Here is a 22,675-nt window from a genome sequence, read left to right as displayed (position 1 = left end):
GCCTAGATTTGTGTCATTTTTTCCTTCTCACAGTGAGTTTTTTCTTGATGCTTAGTTAGGTAATCTAACTGAAAAATGGATAAATGAGAGACAAATGTTATGCTAAGTTATGAGGGTAGACTATACAACTCCAAAAAGAAAGGATTCTGAACTTGAAGGCCCAGCTCGAGCTTAAGCAAATGTCTTTAATTGAAACGCCTTTACAGGCCACCCAAGGGTGAGCCAAGCTCTTTGTGGAGTGGGCTTTCAGGAGTTTACACCTGAGGTTTCGTAGGCTAGACTAGAGCAATGCCCTCATAGCCTGATATGGCATGTGATTATGGGGCATGTTTCAACCGGCACAGGGGAAAAAATGCCTCTGCACACAATTGGATAAACCTAACCAATTAGCCAAAAACATCCTTCTTCTTGACAAATGCCCCAATCGCTGTTTTCTGTTTTTTTACGTTCATAATATCAAACTCTGAGAGCAGTATCCTCAGGATAGACCTCCAGAGATTGGATTTTACTTTGTTGGAATTTCTAGTATTTTGCTCCTGTGTAGTGTATACAGCTCTCTTGCGGTGATTTGTTTTCTCTTATAACCAGCTTTAGTTTGGTGAATTATGCAATGTTTGTTTTTGTATGGATTTTTCTATTTCTAATGCCCTCAACCAACCAGTGGGAGAGCCTCTGCCTCAATGTTGCATGGTCAACTGCCTGTACCCCATAGAAAATGAACAGCTGTTCGGTCCTGTGCAATGGGTGCATTTGATTGGTCTCACCGGGCAGAGTTTATTGTAACCATGTCCTCCTGCTGAACATCATCGCAAAAGGCGGGCAGCTCGATGACAACTCCTAAGGGCTGAGTTCAACACCTTAGGTTGGTATAAGGGGTTCAGATGTAAGACAACTTTTGAATCACCCACAACACAGAACATACAGGCAGGCAGGGTTCACTGAGAGGGCCTTCAGGTCAACATTTTTATTAAGCTCAATCTTGTCTTGGGGCTCCAAGAGCGCACTAGCAAGGCTTTTTAGCACCACTAGGACATCCAGGGGGACATCAACTGTGTGCTCGGAGGCCGAACGGGCCGGGCTTCTTTTAGAAGTGGAATGTAGGGGTGTGAGATCATGCCAAACCTTGTAGCCAAGTCTTGCCCATTCAAGAGCCTGGCTGTTAAGATGCAAGCTCTCGGCCTTTAGGTGCCATATTGACCCCTGCGCCTATATCAGGACGTCCCTGCGCATCGGCATCTGCCAAGGCTGGCCGTGCAACATCGACCTGAGATCTGACATCCATAGCTGTTTCAGCCAGTGAGTGATTACTGAGTGGACATCCGAGCACACTTTATCCAGCAGTGCGGGGATGAGCATGAACGGGGGAAAGGCGTACAGGAGCATTTGCGCCAACACATCCAGCACTAGCGGTGGGGCAGAGTTGTTAATCGAGAACCACAGCTCGCAGTAGGCAGTGTTTCTCAATGCAAACAGGTTGACCTGTGCTGCACCAAAACAACACCATAGGGTTCAGGTGCCACGCCACTCTGACTGGTGTGGGTTGAACAATAGGTCTGCGTCGGTATTCTGTGCACCAGGCAAAAGCATTGCACATAGTGGCAACAAATGCTTGAGTGTCCACAACAACAGAGCTGCGGAGAGCACAGGCCACTCTGGCGGTTGATGTACGCCACCATCGCTGTGTTGTCTGTTTGGATCAGGACTCTTCAACAGTTTGCCGCAGTAAAACTTGGAGTGAAGCTTCCTTCACTGGAGCTGAACACAAAGCCATCACCCTCACCCCACCTGTACCCACAAAGGAACAGATACCAGCCTCAGAGAATGACTAGGTGAATTAGCTTTTTTTACTTTGAAACATATACAATACCACTGCATCCTCAGACATTAGTATTATTTTATATTGACACTATTTCGGTTACGTCATGCATTATTTTTGAATGGTGCTTTTGTTGTACAACAGAACACTTTTCTGATCTATCTCTCTCTCCCTCTCAGTCACTGCTTCATTCCCAGTCCCAGAAATGAGTTTCAAACAGAATGAACTCTCAGCAGAATATCAAACAGCAGCCCTGAATAAATTTCTATCTTTTTCTGATGTGCTGGAATATGTCACTGTATGTAATCACAGATTATGTACAGGCAAGAGAGCTCTCAAAGAAGCTGTTTTTCATAGTGTATACATATCACCTCCTAGTGGTCCTGGTTGCACATTGCAATTGAAATCCAGCATTCTGCTCTGTAGGTATTCAGCTGTTCTAGTAACTTGACGAAGCTGACTCCCAGCGGTCTCTCTGTTCTCCTAGCCTGTCTCAATCATGCCCACTCCTAGGGTTTGTCCAAGGGCCATGACCACAGGCATTCTCACCTGGGGGCACAGATGAGGGCACAGCCACAGGGGTCCCAGGCACAGCTATGGCGGCATGGCCACTCCCATGGAGGACACAGGCATTCCCATGTGTTCTAATTAGAATGGGAAGGGAAATAATACAAGTAATAATAATTTAGCAGATGTTTGAACCCAAAGCAACTTATACAATGTGGGTTAAATTGCAAAGGAGAACTTAGGTAACAATAAATACTACTATAAGTTCACTATGAGATATGAGAATAAAATTATAAGATAATACGAGTGCAGAAGTCCTAGTCAAACCTAGTCAAAGTAGGAGGAGGAGAATGAAGCAGGGGAGAAAGGAAGTGCAAGTGCATGTTAGATGTGTGCTGGGTTGTTTTTTCGGGTTGGGTTGCCATTATGTGTTTACCTGAGTGCCTGTCCTTAATGTGGAACATGACAGAAAATGGACATGGATAATGCAATCGCTATTTGTTAATTCCCTTACAAAAAATTACTGCTCTACTTCAAGTGTCAAAACTGTTTTCTGAGTATGAAAACGGCAGTTTTGGAGGAATTATTGGAAAATGAGACACTACTGCACTTTACTGCACGAGTGCAATTTGTTTACAAAAACATTACTGTGCTGTATTGTAGGCCTACTTCAGAAAAAACTGCACAGGGTGCGTCTAGATTTCTAGGAGCAGAGGACTTTTGAAATATGTGGCGCTCCAGTACAGTAGATGGCGACAAAGGATTTTAACAACACCATCTTCAAACCCGAAGGAGCCTTGACATGCTGCAGTCAAGATGTCAGCACCCTTGCTAAAAGTGTGTTGTGCACAGCTTAACGGCACGAACAGGTAAATGTATACTTTTATGCTTGAATATGACACGTTTTGTTTTGAATATGTAACGTAGGCTATATCAAATTCGTAAGGAAGTGGAACATGTTTGTCAAGAGGACTACCCTTGTAATCTGTATGTTGCGCAAGCATTTGCTGTCATCATTAGTTACATGACAGCCTTCCAATGTTTGAAATACCCAGTCTGATATGTCCTCATCTTGCTTAAATTAATTTGGAATAATTTCAAGATCATTTTCAAATCAGCTCAATTTGATAAATGTGCTGGAGCTGTAAGAATTTACCGTGCTGAATTGATGACGTAAACACAGCATCATGTCAACATTATGATAAAGGTTTTTCTCTGAACAACCTTAGCACTCACTCATAGCTAGCGCAGTGACGTTTAGCACACGGAAGTTACTGTCATTGAGGATTTAAAATACATTACCTGGGTTCTTAATTTCCCTAATAAGTCTACCCTTCTAATAAACCCTAAATAGCGTGTGTTTACAGTTACTGGTTATGTTGTGTTTAGCTAGGTGTACTTAAAATGAAACGTGTGTCCTGTGCATTACTAATATCTTTTCACGTTTGCAGTTGTTGGTTACTGTTGAGAACCCAGGGAATAAGATGGTGTCAGGGTGGATCCGAACGGACTTTCTTTCGAGGTGAGGGTTGCATCCAACTGTAGCAATCAATGCACATTTCCATTTCGGCAGTGTTTTACAGGATCATGGTGGGAATTTATTTTTAGCTTCATTTGCATTTCCTCACAATAGTTTTGCATTCCCATGCAGTCTGGCATCCCCTCCCTAGTGGCGTTCCCTCACAAAGCCAAAGTTATTGTAAGGGAATGCAAAGGTATTGTAAAGAAAGACTAACATATTACAAGGGAATGCAAAAACAAATAGTACAAGTAAATGCAAAGGAATTGCAAGAAATGTTGTGAGATAATGCATCTCCAACATCTCCATAGTGTTCTGTCTTTGTCACTGAGTGTCAGCTACACTTTTTAGTTTATTGACATCCTCTCCAATTCACCTTGGGGCTGATTTTGAGTCATCACTTGAAAGTCTTTGTGCATGTGAAGATACACACACACACACACACACACATACATACACACACATATATTATATTATATATATATATATATATATATATATATATATATATATATATATATATATATATATATATATATATATATATATATATATATATATATATATATTATATTATATTATATATATAACCCTAATAATCTGAAACAAGAGACCATTTAAAGGAGAATTCTGGCTTTGTAATGACAGTACTCGGTGACCTCGAGAAACAGGTGAAAAATCTATGTTAAAAATCGCCAAAATACTCCTTTAAGTTTGGCCTTGATTAATCCATATTAAAATGCAATCTGAATGCTAAGTTGTATTGTACTAAAACATTGTCTCCAGTGGCCCCTAGTCTACCCCTCACATTCTGTCTCTCTTTCTCTCACACACACACACACACACACACACACACACACACACACACACACACACTTCCTGCATGATTGCCACACTACAATAGGTCAACATTTACAATGTGATCAATTTAATTTCTGATGCAGTCCCTGCATTCAGAAGTCAAACATTCATTTTCTCAAGGGTGGTCTTAAACTTTTGTCAATGATTGTATCTGCAGAATGCTTCATTATTAATATCTGCTTCAAACAGCTTCTGTCAGTTTCAGGTGAAAGTCCTGATTTAGTGTCACATGTTCTCAGTACTCTATTCTTTTAACCACTAGGGGGCACTTGGCTATTGGGGTGGATGTTTTAATCATCTCCTTTTGACTTTATCATCTGGGTCCATGAAGATGGTTATGCTGGCGCTTCAGTTGGTTTCCTAGAATTTACTTCCATCAAAACATCAGAAACAACAATTTTAAAGCACACACTTTCAGGGTATCAAATAGGTCATACCATTGAATCTTTTGTCTTTGCTATTTGTGGAATGAGACTGTTCAACGCGTAGCATATAGAAATAAGCTACTGAGAATTCAATCACATGGTTTTCCTACCAGTCTACCATGACCATTCAGAATCTAGGTGCCAACAACAAGCTATTTACATTATTTCCACTTTGTGTTGTAGACAACTTAGTTGATGTTTATATAGCCAAACTAGAGAAATGTGGATCTAATTATACACCAGTTTGTATACTATGGAACCAGGAAGCAGAGAAGTTAGAAAAGTGACATTTTGTTGTTTTGAGGATCTTAACATCTAACAGATCTCTTGCCATTTCAAAATGGCATGCTCTAGGCAATATATCAGTCCCACTGGAACAATTAGATACAGGCTTTGCTAAGAGATTCAAAATAAAAGATGGATCAATGCAAAGTAACTTACACTGAATCCAACTGCCAACCTACAGAGCGTGAGTAAATGAAAAATTGTAATGCTTAACAGTGTGTAAGACAAGAATGAGAAGGGATTTGACTTCTTCTGAGCTGATACCAGTTGTTTAACACAGACTAGCAACATAGCCAGTTATGTAATATTCTAGTCATCACCTGAGAGTTGGATAGTCATGATGAAATATCAAATTCTTATGTAGATAGCAAGGCTGTGTTATTTTTTTTTATCAAGCATAGTCCCAGGCTTGGTGAATGAAGACATTCATATTCTCATTCAGATCAGATTACATGGGTTTAGTAGTGATTTGTGGATCTTTACTTTTGAAATACCCATTTTCCCTATAAATTCTGAATTTTTGCATGACTTTGGATTGTTTAGCTGGTATGTGTCAGTGCATGTGGTTTAACTCATCGTGATGTGGCAGTGCATTAACAAGGGTTGTGCAAAAATAGCTTGCCTTTCATCGGTCTCATAGGATGTGGGTCTTTTTTCTGTGCTAGAGAGGCTGCTTAAATGAATGTAAAACTGCATAGTTGTCATCTGTCATTGCCAGTTAAAATGACCCCCAGTAGATCCGTAATCCGGTATGATACCTGGAAGAGATAGGTAACATAATTGTTTTCTGCTTAGAACAGCCAAAGTGCTCAAGGTCCTGCAAGGTCCTCCTACACAGGGTAGTTGGAGTCACTTGCTCATGTTTGTGTCAGGGTAGGGGGTCAGGAGACTCTTGGGCTCAAGGACACTTGATTTCAAAATCCATCCATGCATCCCTCTCTCTCTCTCACTCACTCACTCACTCACTCACTCACTCACTCACTCACTCACTCACTCACTCACTCACTCACTCACTCACTCACTCACTCACTCACTCACTCACTCACTCACTCACTCACTCACTCACTCACTCACACACTCACTCACTCACTCACTCACACACACACTGGGGCACATTGACAATGTGCACAAATTGGTACAGACATACATCCATTTTCTCTTGTTGCAGACTTGTCTTATGGAAGCAGTGCACACAAGTTAGTTTAAACACAGAAAATTTCATGTACACACACACACACACACGCTCACACTTGCTTGAACTTGATGGGTGATAGTTATGTGTCTATCCGCAGGAAGTTAGATGTTAATTTAGTTGAATGATGTCAGTGATGTTAGAAAAGAACCTTGGCATGTCTCACTCAGCGTGATGTTCTGTGTCTGTCTGTAGGAAGGGGGCGTCTGAACACAGCTTCCCTTGGCCTGCAGGCTCGAGTTCGACCCCTGCCCCTCCTAATAGCCACAGGGGGCGGCTACGTGGGATACGACCAGTACGGGCGCTACAAGGACCGAGAGCTGGAGAAGCAGGGCATCGAACTGTCGCCCAGGATCGCCAATGAAGCTCAGGTAGGACAAAAATCAAATGCCCCTACCACCATCACAGAGGCCCATCAACTCTTGCCAAAAACTTGTGGGAAATAGGCTCATGTTGCTACAGCTTCTATTACATTTCACCCAATCTTCATTGTAGAGCCTTCACAGTTCCTAGCACTCACCACATTTCAGGAAGGGATCCTGCTGAGAGTCAGCTATGCTTTGCAAACATGCTTTGCATCTAACACAAAGGGGGGGGAAAGTCCCCCCCCCCCGCCTGGTGAACCTCATGCTTGGTGGTGTTAACCTGCACAGCTCTGGTAGGACCACCACCACCCAGCCTTCCGCCTCTGCCCCCACCCCAACCCCCACCCCATCCCACCCCACCCCACCCCTCAGGGGTCCCTAGAGTTCTCTGGATGCTGAGATCAGTGTGGAGCCAGTGGCTCAGAGAGAGAGTCTGAATGAAGTTCAGGTGTGATGATATGGGAGTGACTGACTGACTGATTGTGCTGTTTGTCCACGTCCAGCGTTTCATTCCTCAGGTTCAATATGATACTTGGGGTTGTTAAAAATTACTGGAGTGTGAAAGGTGCATGCTGAAAAGCAAATATGGTTTATCTTTCCCTGTAAAAAGTGTGTGTTTGTGTGTGTGTGGATTACTGTCCTCATCTCTTACCAACTGTGTTTATCTTTGTTTGCTACGAATGTGCCGTTAGAGATGTTTTGCATACATCGTTCTAATGAGTGACATGTCTACAGTCATCACATCTTTCTTGAAGCACTGCATCTAAACTTTGTCACAGGATGTATCTCAGTGTGAATTTATCATCAGGTAATAATTTTAGATCAAGTAAAAAATGTGCAGTATAATTTTACATCAGAAGACAAGACATTGTTGGCCTGTGTCAACTTCAAATGCCCTCTTTTCTGTCAACTCTTTGACTTGAAATAGCCTAATGATTTGCATGTTCTATAAATGTCTCCCACTGGTGAGATTAGGAAAGCCCACACTGTGCGCAAAGGCCAGCACTCCAGAAATGTGCTCAAGTTCACCATCAAAACAAATGTTTCTGTCATGCAAGCTTCATCAGTGCTGTAGAGAGAAGAATAAGTTCTCTTCAAATTCAAGGTAATTACGAAAGGTTTAAAACTATTTTCCATTTGTCATTTAAATTGATCAACAATCCCCCAAGCTGTTTTGGTGCCTTTTGCTGTGTTTAGTATTAGTCTTTATTGATATGCTGATTAGTGTATAACTTTGCCATTGTTTAAATGCCCAGGGCATATTTTGTCTTTTGCTTGATTTTACTTTTTCTGATAATGGATTCTCTCTATTGTATTTATTGTGGGAAACTTATTGCAACAGACTGTATAGTGGTGAATGTATTTTGGGCACCCTATTGGACTTTGGATTGCAACGTTGATTGGCGACACGACTCTGTTGTTGGCACTTACACATTTGTTTGAGTTTTCCCTGTTGGTTCTCAAAACACAGATACAAACCTATTCCAGCATAGTTACAAAAAGCATTACATCAGCCACGGATGTTGTGGTCAACTTGATTCTCTGTGATGGTCAGGTCACTGGTATGAGTTGACCTTTTCTCAAAACAAGACCAACAGCATGACTTAGTGATAAGCACGGTTTGCAACAACAACAAAAACAACAAGTTAACTTTGAGTAAGTGATAAGATTTCTAATATAAGAGTCCAGGGGCTTCGTTTTGCTTGGAGAGTAAAGCCTTAGGGCTCTTCTATTAGGAGGCTTACCATTGATTCTGAATCAACTTAGGCCTCGTCCACATGAGAACTGTTTAGAAAACGATTTCTCCTTGGTGTGCTCAAAAAGTTTCCTCCGATTAACATAATTTTGGTCCCCAACGGAAGTTTACACTCGGTATCATCCAAAAATAGACCCTAGGTTGTTTTTAGATCGGAGTTTTCCCTCTTATCTAGGTTAGCCACTTACAGAGCAACATATTTGGAAGACACTCCGGCACAGAGGACACAGGTGGCTGTGACACCCATTCTTATTTACCAAAACTCTGTTCTGTTGCAAGTTATTATCCTATGGAATTAAATGTCTCTGTAGCTTTTGTTGTCAAATTGAAAGTATGTCTGAACTTACAATAATCTTGTAAGTCAAAAGTCTTGCAAGTAGAACCTGAAAGCAGAATCATTTATCCACATTGTGGTGCAGTCTGTGCATCTTGACCACTTTGGTGTTAATTTAATTCTGAAAGGCAATGGAATAGTTTTTAAAACACACACAAGATGCCAGCAGTGATGGCTGTTTAGGAAACATTGTTTCATAATTCTGTTTGTCTACAAATATTGTATTTTTTATGATTTGATAACGAAATGTAAATTGAACAATACATGTAAATGTAAATGTAAATAGAACAATGCCATTTTTGACACACTGCACTTGTGAAGAATTATACTTAATCTCGCCTTAGTGAGATACAAGACAGAAACTATGGCCTATTTTAAGCAGCTGGCTACTGATGGAGCAGACATATTAAGAAAGAAGTCTGAAGTAACTCTTTTTCAAAGAGCAAGATTTCAGCTTGGAGACATTGCATGCCTGGAATCGTTGTTGTTCCTCTTTAAACATGCCAATGAAGTAACATTGTGCTGCAACTATTTCTAACCTTTGGCTAAGCAACGGATTCATTCTGGAAGGTTTGGTTGAAAAAAAAAAAATCCACTTATCAGTACATTGCGAAAACAGTCTGTCAGTATACGAAGACACAGAACTTTTTCAGTTTCTAACCAAAGCTTCATCACGGGATGCACACAGCTTTTAACAACTGCCGCAGACTCTTCGTCCTTACAAACATGCGGCCTCAGGATTTTCTACAGTGCCCTAGTTCAGCAGGCCTTCTGCCAAACTTGGGGCCCAAGATGGAGATGGTGAGTCGAGTTCAAACTCCCAAATCAAGCTTCCTTTTTGGCCGGTCTTCTTTTTTCTGCTACTGTAGTAGGTGTTGGAATGACCTGAGAGTGGGGTGACACTATGTCACTGTGTAAAGGCTAATCTGATTGGTTTGAGCCCGGCAGGAAGGAGGGGTCAGTGGGGCTTTCCCTTGGTCTGCCACAGGGCCTTTTATCTGCACACACAATGGACGCCGATCCACGGCAAATAGTGCACCTCCAACGTGGCCTCTTCTGCCTGTCCTCTTGATCTGTCTTGTGCTATGTGGATATAGTGCTATGGTGTGGTCGTGGGTGTGCTGTTGGTTGGTTGGCTAGCTGGCTGGTTGGTTTGTTGGCAGAAGAGACATTCCAAGGCCACCTGTGTGACTTGTGACCTGTCACACACACACACACACACACACACACACACACACACACACACACACACACACACACACACACACACTCACACTCACTCACTCACACTCTCTCTCTCTCACATACACACAAACACAATTTTAACTCACACTCACTTGTGACACACACACACACACACACACACACACACACACACACACACACACACACGCACACACACGCACAAGAACAGTTAGGAGCACAAAAGTAGGCAACATGCAGACAAACACACACATAGACACACACATTGGCCTACACACACACAGATGCACACATAATAGACGGGCTTCTTCTTGGAGTGAATGTGGGACGCGTTGGGCCTAGCATGGTAATGAGTCGGCTGTTGCTACACACACACACACAGGCACACACACACAACACACACACGCTCAGTCTTTCGCTCTTGACAGAGGCATGAAAAGCGCTCCATCCTGCTACTGCGGCACCAAGGACGGAAGCACCCAGCTGCCCAGCCCTAGCCATCACCAAGCCCACATACTGGCCACTCCTTTTCAGACAACAGAGCAGGGATGGAAATTAGCCCCAGCCACCAGCCAAATGCTGGTAAAATATAAAAGTGATATCAGACACAACGTGATGATTTACAATTGAGTAAACAATTGTACTATATTATAGTATTAATCCCTCCCTGCAGCAAAGGACAAGATGTTGTACGATATCTGTTCAGAATTTCTTTGAACCTTGGTACTGTGTAGCGGACCGGCTCACATTTCCGCCAGTATTGAATGGAACCCATTTCCGGTCGGTGGAAATGGACCAGAGAGTGGGATGTAACTAATTTTTCTCGACTGCAGCTGTGCATTTTTTCTGTTTTTGTCCTCATGAAATCCTCTTGAGTATGATCTCATCGCAGCTTCCAGTATGCATCGGGTTACGTAATCACATGTGGGGTGGGGAACACCCATTATATCAGCTCGGATCAGAGTGTTAGCTGGCCTTCATGCTGTGTGGTGTCATGGCCCGGCAAATCTCAGGGGACCATTAGTGAAATGGCTTGCAAAATGTATGTTTCACAAATGCATTGTGGGATTGGAGAGCTGAAAGAACTTCGAAAGCTTTTTAGTGGTTCCTGCGTGCCATGCATTTCAGGACACAGGAGTGTGTGTGTCTGTGTGTGCGTGTGCGTGAAGACTATTTCTGTGAAAACGATGAAAGTTGAAAACCGCACTCTCAAGTGTTAGCTCTTGTTTGTCTTCAGTAAACGTACTGATGATGGCCTAGGGCCAAAACAAGTATGCTTATTGACATGGTCCAGTAAAGATTTATCAAAAGATAACGCTTCAGAGTGCGGTTTTAAACTTTATTTTCACAGTCTTTTTCGAACTCGCACTCTAAGAGGGAATTTCATTTTGGAGTTGAGCACACCTGTTCCTTTGAACTAGAGACTGACCAGTCTGTAGTACAACTGAGCACTGGCCACTGAGACTGCTGCTGACCATTATGACCAGTTTTATTCTGTGTAACAGACCAGTGGTTCTCAAACTGTGGTACGGGGACTCTCTATAGTGGTACTCTTGGAGACTCCAAGATGTTTTTCCGGAAGACAAAATAATCACTTATATCAAAATATATCATTTAAAAAAAATCCTTAACCACGCAATTACCGAACTTAAAATGAACCTAGTTTTTGTCTGTCTTGAAAAAACGACACAAAACACCATGTAGGCCTATAAAGTAGGGCTGTCAAAATAACTGATTAATTTTGATTAATTAATTTGAGAAAAAATAACTGATTAAAAAAAATAGTGCAGATTAATCGATTCCATATGACCTTTGACCCCGAGCCGTTCTAGTCAGTAAAAATTAGACTATAAAATGAAGGAGAGGGAAGAAAACGTGCTGCCTGGATCATTGATTGGAACATTTACTTTTAAAAAACGGCCTGATGGTGTTATTTGCATATCACCGGAGTTCTTCAACTCTATAGTCGCACATCAATGCAAAGAAATAAGTGTTGACATTGAGGGGAGTGTTAATTTATTTTCATTGTGTCCCCTAGGTTATATCTGTGGCCTGAAATGCCTTGTATGTGAAAAAAAAACTTCTTCCCGAAGCACTTTTGAATTTATTTCCTCAGCATATTAGGTCATATAGATTATTATGGCAATTTTTTGATCAGTGAAAATAATAATAAAAGAGTTTTTGAACTTTAATGTCACTAATGCTGATTATTCAATGATTCATTTGAATTTAAATATTTAAAATACTTTCACAGCAAAAAGTATATATGCGATTAATTTAGATTAATCGCAGAGTATGTAATTAATTAGATTAATTTTTTTAATCGATTGACAGATGTAGACAGATGTTAGATGTAGATATGCAAATTCTTTGCTGCAGACATTGCAGAGGACCTACTTTAAAGTTAAAATATGTAGTTAAATTGCCCTACGCTACTGTATTTTAATGGCAGTCATAATGGTGGTACTTGGAGAGCCAATAGTTTTCTAAGGTGGTAATCATTGTGAAAAGTTTGAGAACCACTGTAATAGACAACAACCACTCCTTTGTGTACTCCTATGTGCTCACGCCTAAATTGCCCTCCACCCCCACCCCCTCATTACAGCTTCCTTCCATATCTCTTCACTTTTATGCATGTATCTCTTGCATCAGTGTCGGCACAGTTCAACTCTGTGTTGAGCAATAAGGTCTCTGAACTGCTATCCTGACATCACATCTCGTTACCCAGAAAGCACTTTGTCTGGCTGTAGTAAGTAAGTTAGTTAGTAAGAGCACACACACACACACACACACACACACACACAGTCTCTCTTGCTTACTCACCCTCTCTCTCACTCTCTCTCTCTTTCTCTCTCACTCTCCCTCTCTCTCTCTCTCTCTTTCTCTCTCTCTTTCTCTCTCTCCCTCTCGCTCTCACTCTCACTCACTCTACTCCACACATCCGCTCAGGCTCCCCTTAAAGGGCCTTGGCACCCATTGTGTGCGCAGGCAGTTGTGCGTTGACTGAGTTCTGAGTCAGACTAGCCTTTAGCTTTAACGGTCTGTGGAAGAGGAGGACAAACACTTCCTCATTATCAGTTCTCACACAGCGTGAGGGGAGCGGTTACACGGCACACCATCAGTGAGTCTATCTATTTCACCCATTTAAAACTTTTGACCATTTGTTATAATTATACAGTAGTTATGTTATGTTGGCTATGTGTGACGTATTGGCAGTTCTTATGGCAGACAGATTGATGGGCATAATTGTAATACGTAGTGAAGTCAATTTCTTTTACGGTAAGGACGGTTAACATCAGCTGTGAATTATACGGGTTCTGATAGATATCCCACTGAGGCATACTGAGTTTTTGTTTTGTTTCGTTTTCTCTTAAGAAGCTAGTGTCTGTTTGTTTTGACAAGAGTTTTATCTGCTCATTGACAATTTAATGATTTGAAACTGATGGCTATGAGGAGACGACAGATAGCCTGCTGTCGACTGCTGCGGAAACCACAAACATCCTGTTTCCTCCTTTTACTCTTCGACTGAGGCGCATGTGAGGTTTTATTTTAGTTCTGTGATAATGGCTCCATTTGCACGGTCTAATTTGGAGGAAAATAAACTGGACAATGATGAACTGAATAAGAGAATACAACAGTTTTTGTGTTGTTGTCATCTAAAAGTTTTAGAGTTTTAAAGCACTTTCTATATTCTGCACGTTGTTGGATTCGTAACATTTAGAATGTTCTCGATTTGAATTTGAAAGTGATATTTAATATGTGTAGATGTAAGATTTGTTTGATTTTAATCCCTCCACATTAAAATGTATTCCTAATGACTCAGCACAATGCCAATTGATGTCAAAACTAAAGCAATTGGACTAAATCTAATATCTCTCTTTGTGCCTGACACATTTCCAGTTGAACCCGATCATCATATCAGAAATGAATAACATTTGCCTATCTTTTGTCTGCCATATGAACTGAAATATGTCTGGTGCCAATTTCAGCTGTCCTTGAACATGTTGAGAGTTTAGTCTCTGTCTTGTCCATGCAGTTTTATGTGGTTTCTTTGATTTATTCCATTCCATTTCTGTGTAATATGTGATGAATGGGTTGATTCTTGGGTAGATGGAATAGTCAGCAGTATTAATCATATTGATTGGGCCGTTCCACAGGCCCTAGAGCAATCACTTTTTATGTTACTGAAGCATCCAGTTGGGATTGCTTTTTTTACCACTATTATAGAAAGGGCATATAGCAGTGTAATCACTATTGTTTTTATTTTGTCTGAGAATTACGACCAGTCGGGGGAAGGGGGGGGGGGGTACAAGACCAGTGTCAGCGCTGCTCTGCATTATTCCATTTGATCAACACTATTTGAATTAGTTTGACTGCTTTGAAGTGGCACATTGCCATAAGATTAGATTAGATTCAACTTTACTGTCATTGTGCAGAGTACAAGTACAAAGAAGGGGGCAGAGGATGGTTTTGTGCAAATTAGTTCATGAGAGAAATGTGTGTGTACTGTGTGTGGGTGTTTCCAAATGGCACAGCGAATAAGGTCAGTGCTAGATAGATTTTTTTAGGGGCGGGTGTGGGTTGGCTAATTCTCTGTATTTCCCCTCAATTATCTGCTTTGCCCAAATTGAGAGGGGGATGTAGAGTGGAATAAATGAAAAAGAGGGGGTACTTGTCCTAAAGGGGGGCAGGAGGGGGTGGACTCAGACAGGAGCGCCCGTTGACCGGATTGTCTCTCTCCACAAAGCTCCCATCCCCCACAGCAGAGGCCCTGAGCACCACCTCCCACCATTAACTCCACAAGCAGCAGTCAGCCCAGCACTGCACCTTCCAGCACCTTCCAGAAGCTTCCTGATTTAAAAAAAAATCCCAAAAAGCCAAGGCATTTCCAGAGACTTTTCTTCCCACAACATTCCCAGCAGCAACAGCAGGTGGACGACGAGGGCGACGAGAGGAAAGGAGGAGGAGGAGCAGGAGGAGACGGAGGAGGAGCGTGCATCTGGGATTAGCCGCGTCACGCCCCAGCGTCCGCCAAACGAGCCAGCCGAGGGAAAGGGGGCCGGGCCAAGAGCTAGCCAGCGCTGGAGACCGTGAGCGTGTGCAGCACAACGCGACAGAGCACCGCTTCGCCTCGCTGACACGGAGCAACACACGCATGAGAGAAAGAGAGAACGAGGAGGATCTAAAGAGGCTACAAGAGGAAGAGGGAAGCCATCGTGTGAACAGACCAGAGCGGCAAACACTGCGGATACACTGACGAGTTCGTGAGAAGAAAGAAGAGAAGAAAGAGAGAGGGAAGGAGAGAGAGAGAGAGAGAGAGAAAGAAAGAGAGGCAAAAGCAAACCCCCTTCAGACGGAAACACCATGTGTCAGGGCAGCCTGCAGCGGCAGTCGTCGGCGCGGAGCTTGGGGAAATGGTGAGATGCTGCCGGCCTTTGCAAAGCCGGCCGTCCTGCTACAACCTCCACAGAGTCAGGGTTGATGTGCGGCGTCTCCGGCCGCTGGCCTCCACCGCTGCCTCCGCAAGGGGGGGCGCCGCGGGGGAGTCGGGGGCTGGCGGGGCCCAGGGGGGCGGCCCCGGTGCCAACCCCCGCAGCCGCTTCAGGTACGGGCCCGGAGAGAGAGAGAGAGAGAGAGAGGGATAGATAGAGAAGTAGATCTAGAAGTAGAGAATGAGTGAGTGAGTGATTGATTGAGTGAAAGAGATGTGTTTTTGTGTGCGTGTGTGTGTGTGTGTGAGCGAGAGAGACAGGTTTTACATTAGGCTGGCGGTTTTGTGGTTTTAGTGAGAGCTCTGGCCTGACTGACGGGAATCCATTTCAGTGGAATGGATTTGGTGGTGCTGAGCGATTGTGGTGTTGCCACTGAGAGAGAGAGAGAGAGAGAGAGTGTGGAAATGGGAGAATGAATGAAATATGCACAGTGAGTGAGAGAAACAGAGAGAGAAAAGACAGGAGGATTAACATCTCCTCAGGGAGCAGGGGGCTCTGTATAGGGGGGAAGGGGGAGGTTGCTGGGTGACTGGCTGGTCATTAGCAGGTTAGCTGGTGTGTGAACACTGCTACCCCTGAGTGTAGGTAGAACAGCAGCAGCATCATATCAGGCTGTCCTGATATAGCATCTATTTGTTGAGTGACTGTGCTACTGTGTGTGTTTGTGTGTGTTGTTGTGTGTGTGTTAGTGTGTGTGTGTGTGTGTGTGTGTGAAGCTTTGCTTTATTTCTTTTTTCTCTCTCTCTGTCCTGAATTGTTTCTCTCTCTTGCTGTTGTTGCCGCTGCCTTGCTCTGCCTTTCAGCCAAGTCCCAAGCGCGCAGCACAAAGCCAGTGTTTGGCCTAATTTGCAGAGTAATGCCTCTAAGCCTCTGCCAGGGTTGCCGGGAGAGGAAGGGAGAGAGAGAGAGAGAGAGCGGAAGGGTGCAAGTGGGCCACCAGCTTCCCAGCATCCGAGAGACAACGGAGAGAAAAAATGAGGGGGAAAAATACAGCAGAGAATAGAGAGAACACATATAATAATATAAAGAGCGTGTGTGTGTGTGTGTGTGTGTGTGTGTGTGTGTGTGTGTGTGTGTGTGTGTGTGTGTGTGTGTGTGTGTGTGTGTGTTTTTGTTTGTGTGCGCGCGCGCATCAACTAGAGTGGATGCCACGCACTTCTCCTGAGCGTGAGAGGCAGAGAGGGGAGCCGGGAGAGGAGGCTCTGCAGCCAGTGATTGGCCAGCATGTGCCCGCATTGAAGAAGTGAGGGGGGAGGCATGATGCTGGAGAGAGAGGGAGAGAGATAGATAGAGAGAGAGAGAGAGAGAGAGAAGCACCACATGCCACTGAGGCACTGCGTGGTTATGTTATTGTTTTCTCCGCCTCTGACCGAGTGGGTGCCATGACTGTATTTTTAGGCAGACTCCGGCAGAAGCTTTAGCATTTGGGTGTTCGTATGTATGTGTCAGAGGCTGCATGCTAGCTGCGGTTCTCAGGGATGTTTAGCTCTTTGTGTATATGTGTGTATATGTGTGTGTGTGTCTGTGTGTGTGTGTGTGTGTGTGTGTGTGTGTGTGTGTGTGTGTGTGTGTGTGTGAGAAAGAGAGAGGAAATTGAAGGAGTGCGATCGTAGCCAAATTCATCCTCCATATGAAAATGACTCTGTGATTTGCAGATTAGTTCATACACCAAAACTGAAGTCTATATTTAGATACATCGCAGACATAGTTAGCTCTACCGTAACTATGTCAAAAACATAGAGCATTCCCAATGACTTATTGGATTCCTGTATAGATAGGAGGAGGACATTTTGATTCAAATGATCGTCCCAATTTATGATTTCTAATATAAATATTTTGTAAACAGATGTGAAGTATATCGCTGCCTTGTCATTTCTTCACTTCTAACAGACAGAGAATAGTCTAAAATATAATGTAATAGTATGACCCATCTTATACCAGAGATATAAAAGATATTTGGGGCTTTGTGATATTTGCTTAGCATGCACCTTTATCCAGTGCTAGTGAGTGATAAAGTGTGTGTGATATATAGACCGTATCGAATGAAAGATTGGCCCGTTAATTTAGCAGGCAGGCACCGTGCCACTGTCCTGCATCTCGGGGCTCGATGTCCTTTCCAGTGAAGGCCGTCTTCAGACGTGGCCTCTTTCTCTTTGGCGCTCCGCCAAGGCTGGGCCCTGGACGACAGCGAGAGCGCGATGCCGGTGCCAAATCAATGCGGCTCGGAGACAATTACACTGATCCTGGCGTCCAGTCTTATCGGAGAGTGACAATCACATGCCCCCCCCCTCCGTAAACAGCCATCAGAATTAGTTCAGTTAATTGGGAAACAACTGCATAGCATCAGGCTTAGGTTTTTTTGATGTTGCTTCAGATGATGGTAGATTAGAATAGACTTAAGTCATTTTGATGTTGCTGGAGGTGCATCATAAACTCGTCAAAACGGTCTGATCGTCTGATCTCTCTCAGGTGACATTAAGAGATCTAGAGATCAGACGACCAGGTAATGAAGTCCAAGTATCGGACCAGGTAATTAGCCGGTGGGGCAATCTCTTTCTCTCACCTGAGCTGGTGTTGGAAGGAGACTTAGGCTTAGGTTGGGATCCACCAGTCAAAAAGTATCCACTAACATTTGATTCTGGTAGCTGGGTTCACTAGTCAAACAAATTCATATAACTTTGGCTGTCACCAAACCTGAGAAATCTAATGCAGTTTAGTCTGTGTGTGTGTGTTAATAGTTAAGCACACACCCTGTATTGGCTCTTGCTCACTCAGGTGTCGGTGTCTAAGTCCTTTGTGGGTGGCCCTGGTGCCGGGTTTCATCCTGATTAGAGTGGACAGTGTCTTACAGTGCTAAAGTTATCCCCCGCTGCGTCTAGCAGGCCACCCAGTGGACTTACTGTACTAGGGTGGTGCGGGGGTGGGGGTTTGGGGGGTAGCGGAAGGCGGGGCAGGGTGGAGGGTTAACCGGTAGTGCTTGCGCCAGGTCAACACAGAGAGCCATTGGCTCATCACTTTTGCAGGGTCCAAATATGACCCACATTCCTGGCACACAAAGGCTAATCTGGCTTTAGCTGATTGCAACAGCACAGGTAGTGTATATGCACGGGAGTGTTTGTGCCTGCCACTGCTCACTCGTCGAAATACTCCCCCTCTCTCTCTCTTACACACACACACACACACACACACACACACACACACACACACACACACACACACACACACACACACACACCCATACAAACATACACAGAGTCTTTGTGCAATGTATCACTTAGCATCAGAAAACCACCCTACCAAAATACGTGAAGCATTTCTCGACAGCGTCTTGGGATAACGTTTCTCACTCTGTCTCCTCACATTCTCTTTTTCTCTTCCTGTCTAGTCTCTCTAGCCCTCTCTCTCTCTTTCTCTCACACACACTCTCAACCCTCACACCCGCTCCTGCTAAAAATAGTGCACCGTTCTCCGATGGGGGACTTTGCGCGTGGTGGCTCTTCCCCGTAGCCCGGCGCTTCGGATCCTGGTTTACTATGCCGTCATGGCAGCCAGGCTGGCTGGTCGCCGGGGACGACGGCCTGGCTGGCTCGGTTGGGCTCGTCTTTGTCCAGAATCGCCGGCGCGTCGCCTCTCTGACCAGATCAGCGGTGCCCTACTTGTGCCTTTTCTTTGTGATGAATGCCCGACACAGCGCGGCCACTGAAGCCTTAACCAATCGGATTTTCCAAAGCAGTCAGGCATAATATTAAAACGGGGGAATGGATTTTCACACTCACTCCCTTTATGGCTCTCAATCTAACACACACACACACACACACACACACACACACACACACACTTACAGTCATACACACATGCAAACATACACACATGCTCTCTTTTTCTTTGTCTCTTTCTTTACTTCTTCTGTGTCCTCTCTCTCTGTCTCTCATTCTCTTGTATTTGGTATAGAGGCTACTCTATAACTACTTGGAACTACTTCCATTTTCATGTAAGGTCTCAGAGGAAATTTAGTTTTGTTCTTCCACCGATGATCCACAGATGATCCCCTTAAAAGTTCTAGTTCAGCACCGCTGATGAAGGGTCCTTAGTAGAACCCACGGAACACATTAACTAAGCTCTAGAGCAGTGTTTCTCAAAGTGTGAGAAACTGGTGGTCCGCAAGCTATCCCAAGTGGTCCGCAAACAGACGTGGTAAAATATAATATAGATGAGGAGTTGTTTGCAATATTGAACCAACTTGTATGTAAATCCAAACAGTTCTGCAACACTACCTATGTAAGCTACGCCAGTTTAAATCATATAAATCCTCTATAAGCAATTAGCATAAGCAATAAGCAAGGTGCAAAGACAATAAGCAAGGTGGTTCAGTGAGTAGGCCTATTGTGTAATATACTGTTGAAGTAGGTCTACTATTTTTTTTAGCTAGGTGGTCTGTGATTTTGACACTGCTCTAGAGTAGCCCAGACAAACATTTTGAATTGCCACGCCTATCATTGTGTGTGATTTGTGTGTTGTGCTACAGTACATCGATTTTTGATCTTTCAGATGGCGAGCAGGTTAGAATACTAGAAAATGGTTGCTTCGTTCAAATTTAAACAGAGTGAAAACATTTGCACGACACATACGATTCTGAAAGAAAAAACAAAAATCTCTCCTTGGCGTCAAGTACAAGTTGTGAGTTTTTCCTTTCAAACAGAGCTCCATGAAAAGTGACAAGTGTTAAAGTGTGACAGTGCTAAAGTGTGAGAGTGAACACAGCACAGACTTTGCTCGTGAACCCTTCGTCTGCGTGTCTCACAAAGCACTTTGCATGTACCTCTGTGTGTCGTTTTTATGGAAATTGTGAGTCTTTCTTCTCTCTCTTGTGTGTGTGTGTGTGTGTGTGTGTGTGTGTGTGTGTGTGTGTGTGTGTGTGTGTGTGTGTGTGTGTGTGTGTGTGTGTGTGTGTGTGTGTGTGTGTGTGTGTGTGTGTGTGTGTGTGTGTGTGTGTGTGTGTGTGTGTGTGTGTGTGTGTGTGTGTGTGTGTGTGTGTGTGTGTGTGTGTGTGTGTGTGTGTGGAAGCCCCAGGAGAAAGGCGTCTCTGAGTATTGAAGTGCAGGGATGTGGCAGAGAATGTCCAAACTGAATGCAAGAGCTGGAACTGATGAAGGGTTTTTACAGTTAGGGAGAAATAAAGAGGAATGGACTGGCCTGACCATTGACTCAGTAGGGAGGGTGGGCATGCTTCTCTCGTGTGTGTGTATGTGTATGTATGTGGGGGCGGATGTGTGTGAATAATTTATAAGTCTTCAGGAGTGTTATTCTCTATCTTTTCTCTCTCCGTTTTCCTGGTTATGTAAGTGTTGTGTCTGACTGTCTGTGTTCTATCTATCTTACTTTTAATTTAATCGTTTGAATCATCGTTTGAGTGCAAAGTGTCTGTGTGTGTGTGCGTGTGCGTGTATGTGTGTGTGTTTGTTTGATGTGTTCTTGGTTACCTTGTAACGCTGGTTTTGGGTGTACATGTATAATCTGTGTGTGTGTGTGTGTGGGTGTGGTAGTTTACCTTATCATCTGTGTGGACATCATTGTGCACTTGTCTGTCTGTGTGTGTGTATGTGTGTGTAGTTTAACTTATCATATGTGTGGACAACATTGTGTGTGTGTGTGTGTGTGTGCGTGTATGGTAGTTTACCTTATCATCTGTGTGGACATCAGTGTGTGTGTCTGTGTGTCTGTGTCTGTGTGTATGGGTCTGGTAGTCTACCTTATCATCTGTGTGGATATCATTGTGTGTGTGTGTCCGTCGTTTCATTTTGTGAGGACACCTTTGTGTGTTTGTGCGTGCGTCTGTATGTCTGTGCGTGTTCCTGTGTGTGTGTGCGTGTGTGTTTGGGAGCCCTTCCGTGGCATCAGGCCACCTGGGCTGACGGTCCCTCTTGTGCCCATGTCGCTTGCGCAGGTTGCAGTTCCCCCAGTTGGCCTTACGGCGACGCCTGGGCCAGCTGAGCTGCATGTCCCGGCCCACCACCCGCCTGCGCTCATGGCCGCTGTCCTTCCTCTACTACATCCTGCCCTTCGCCGCGCTCAAGCCCCTGGCCAAGGTGGGCTGGCGCCCTACCAGTAGGGTAAGTATCCCCGGGCAAAGAACTCTTAGTCCTGGGGGGGCACAACTGGCTGTGGTTGCCCCCCCTCCCCCTCCCCCTCCCCCTCCTCCCATGGGCACGCATCAAGTGTGTGTGTGTGTGTGTGTGTGTGTGTGTGTGAGACTTGGTTAACAGCATCTCAGCATCCAGAGGTACCCCATAGCTGAACACATGTTAGGAAGCCCTTTCATAACAAAGTGCAATGCAGGTCATATGTGTTTAAGTGAATGTTGGCAGCTTTTTATTGTTCTGACTGCACTGACTGGCTTTGAAATGACTTTGAAACACCCCTCAGCTTTGATCCAGGAGGGTAACAACATCAGTGTTTGGGGATCACAGTTGGGATTGCAGACTTGTTTTCATACATAATGCACACAGCAATGGGAAAATCAATTTATGCGTTTTACCTTATTGTTCATTTAATTTACATTAGGAATGACTTACTGAGGAGGCTTAATGTGTCATAATCTAAAGATTGAATGCTGTTCACACTGCTAAAAAATAACTATAATGTCAACTATAATGATGTGAGCATTCACACTGACCAATGGTTTTAATGTGATGCCTTTAAAATATGGATTCTGATTGGCTGATGGGTTTGTAGTGTTCACACAATCACTCTGAAAGTGATGACAAGCAATGTTGTTCATCATATCTTCATGTACTTGTGCAGTGCAGCGTGGTCATTTCTGTTTTCATGAGCTAAAACGAAAGCTTCATAATTGTTGTAATTATCGTTGGCAATGTGAACGAGGCTTTAGGGCATCATGTGCTGTAGAAATGCAGGACACC

At 43.8% G+C, this 22,675-nt stretch overlaps 1 protein-coding gene across 5 annotated transcripts in view; it reads left to right on the top strand.

Moving 5' to 3' along the window:
- The first annotated feature begins 3,114 nt into the window (after positions 1-3,114).
- Positions 3,115-22,675, top strand: part of pisd (phosphatidylserine decarboxylase) — a 31,422-nt gene continuing 11,861 nt past the window's right edge. Inside the window, exons 1-3 of one of the 5 annotated variants that reach the window (XM_076284349.1) lie at positions 3,115-3,192; positions 3,775-3,845; positions 6,801-6,976. In XM_076284349.1, the coding sequence (XP_076140464.1) occupies positions 3,140-3,192; positions 3,775-3,845; positions 6,801-6,976 (300 nt within the window). In that variant the 5' untranslated portion in view covers positions 3,115-3,139. Of the gene's footprint in view, positions 3,193-3,774; positions 3,846-6,800; positions 6,977-13,064; positions 13,385-15,010; positions 15,869-21,699; positions 21,866-22,675 lie in introns of those variants that run through there. The other 4 variants (XM_076284348.1, XM_076284350.1, XM_076284351.1 and 1 more) reach the window with 4 other exon arrangements.

This window comes from Alosa pseudoharengus, unplaced genomic scaffold, assembly GCF_046254945.1.
Source record: "Alosa pseudoharengus isolate Yale_2024_CS ecotype anadromous, Long Island Sound unplaced genomic scaffold, YU_APseudo_1.1 YU_APseudo_1.1_scf_14, whole genome shotgun sequence".
NCBI lineage: Eukaryota > Metazoa > Chordata > Actinopteri > Clupeiformes > Clupeidae > Alosa > Alosa pseudoharengus.
The sequence above is the reverse complement of the archived record's forward strand: the minus strand, read 5'-3'. Positions and strand labels throughout refer to the sequence as shown.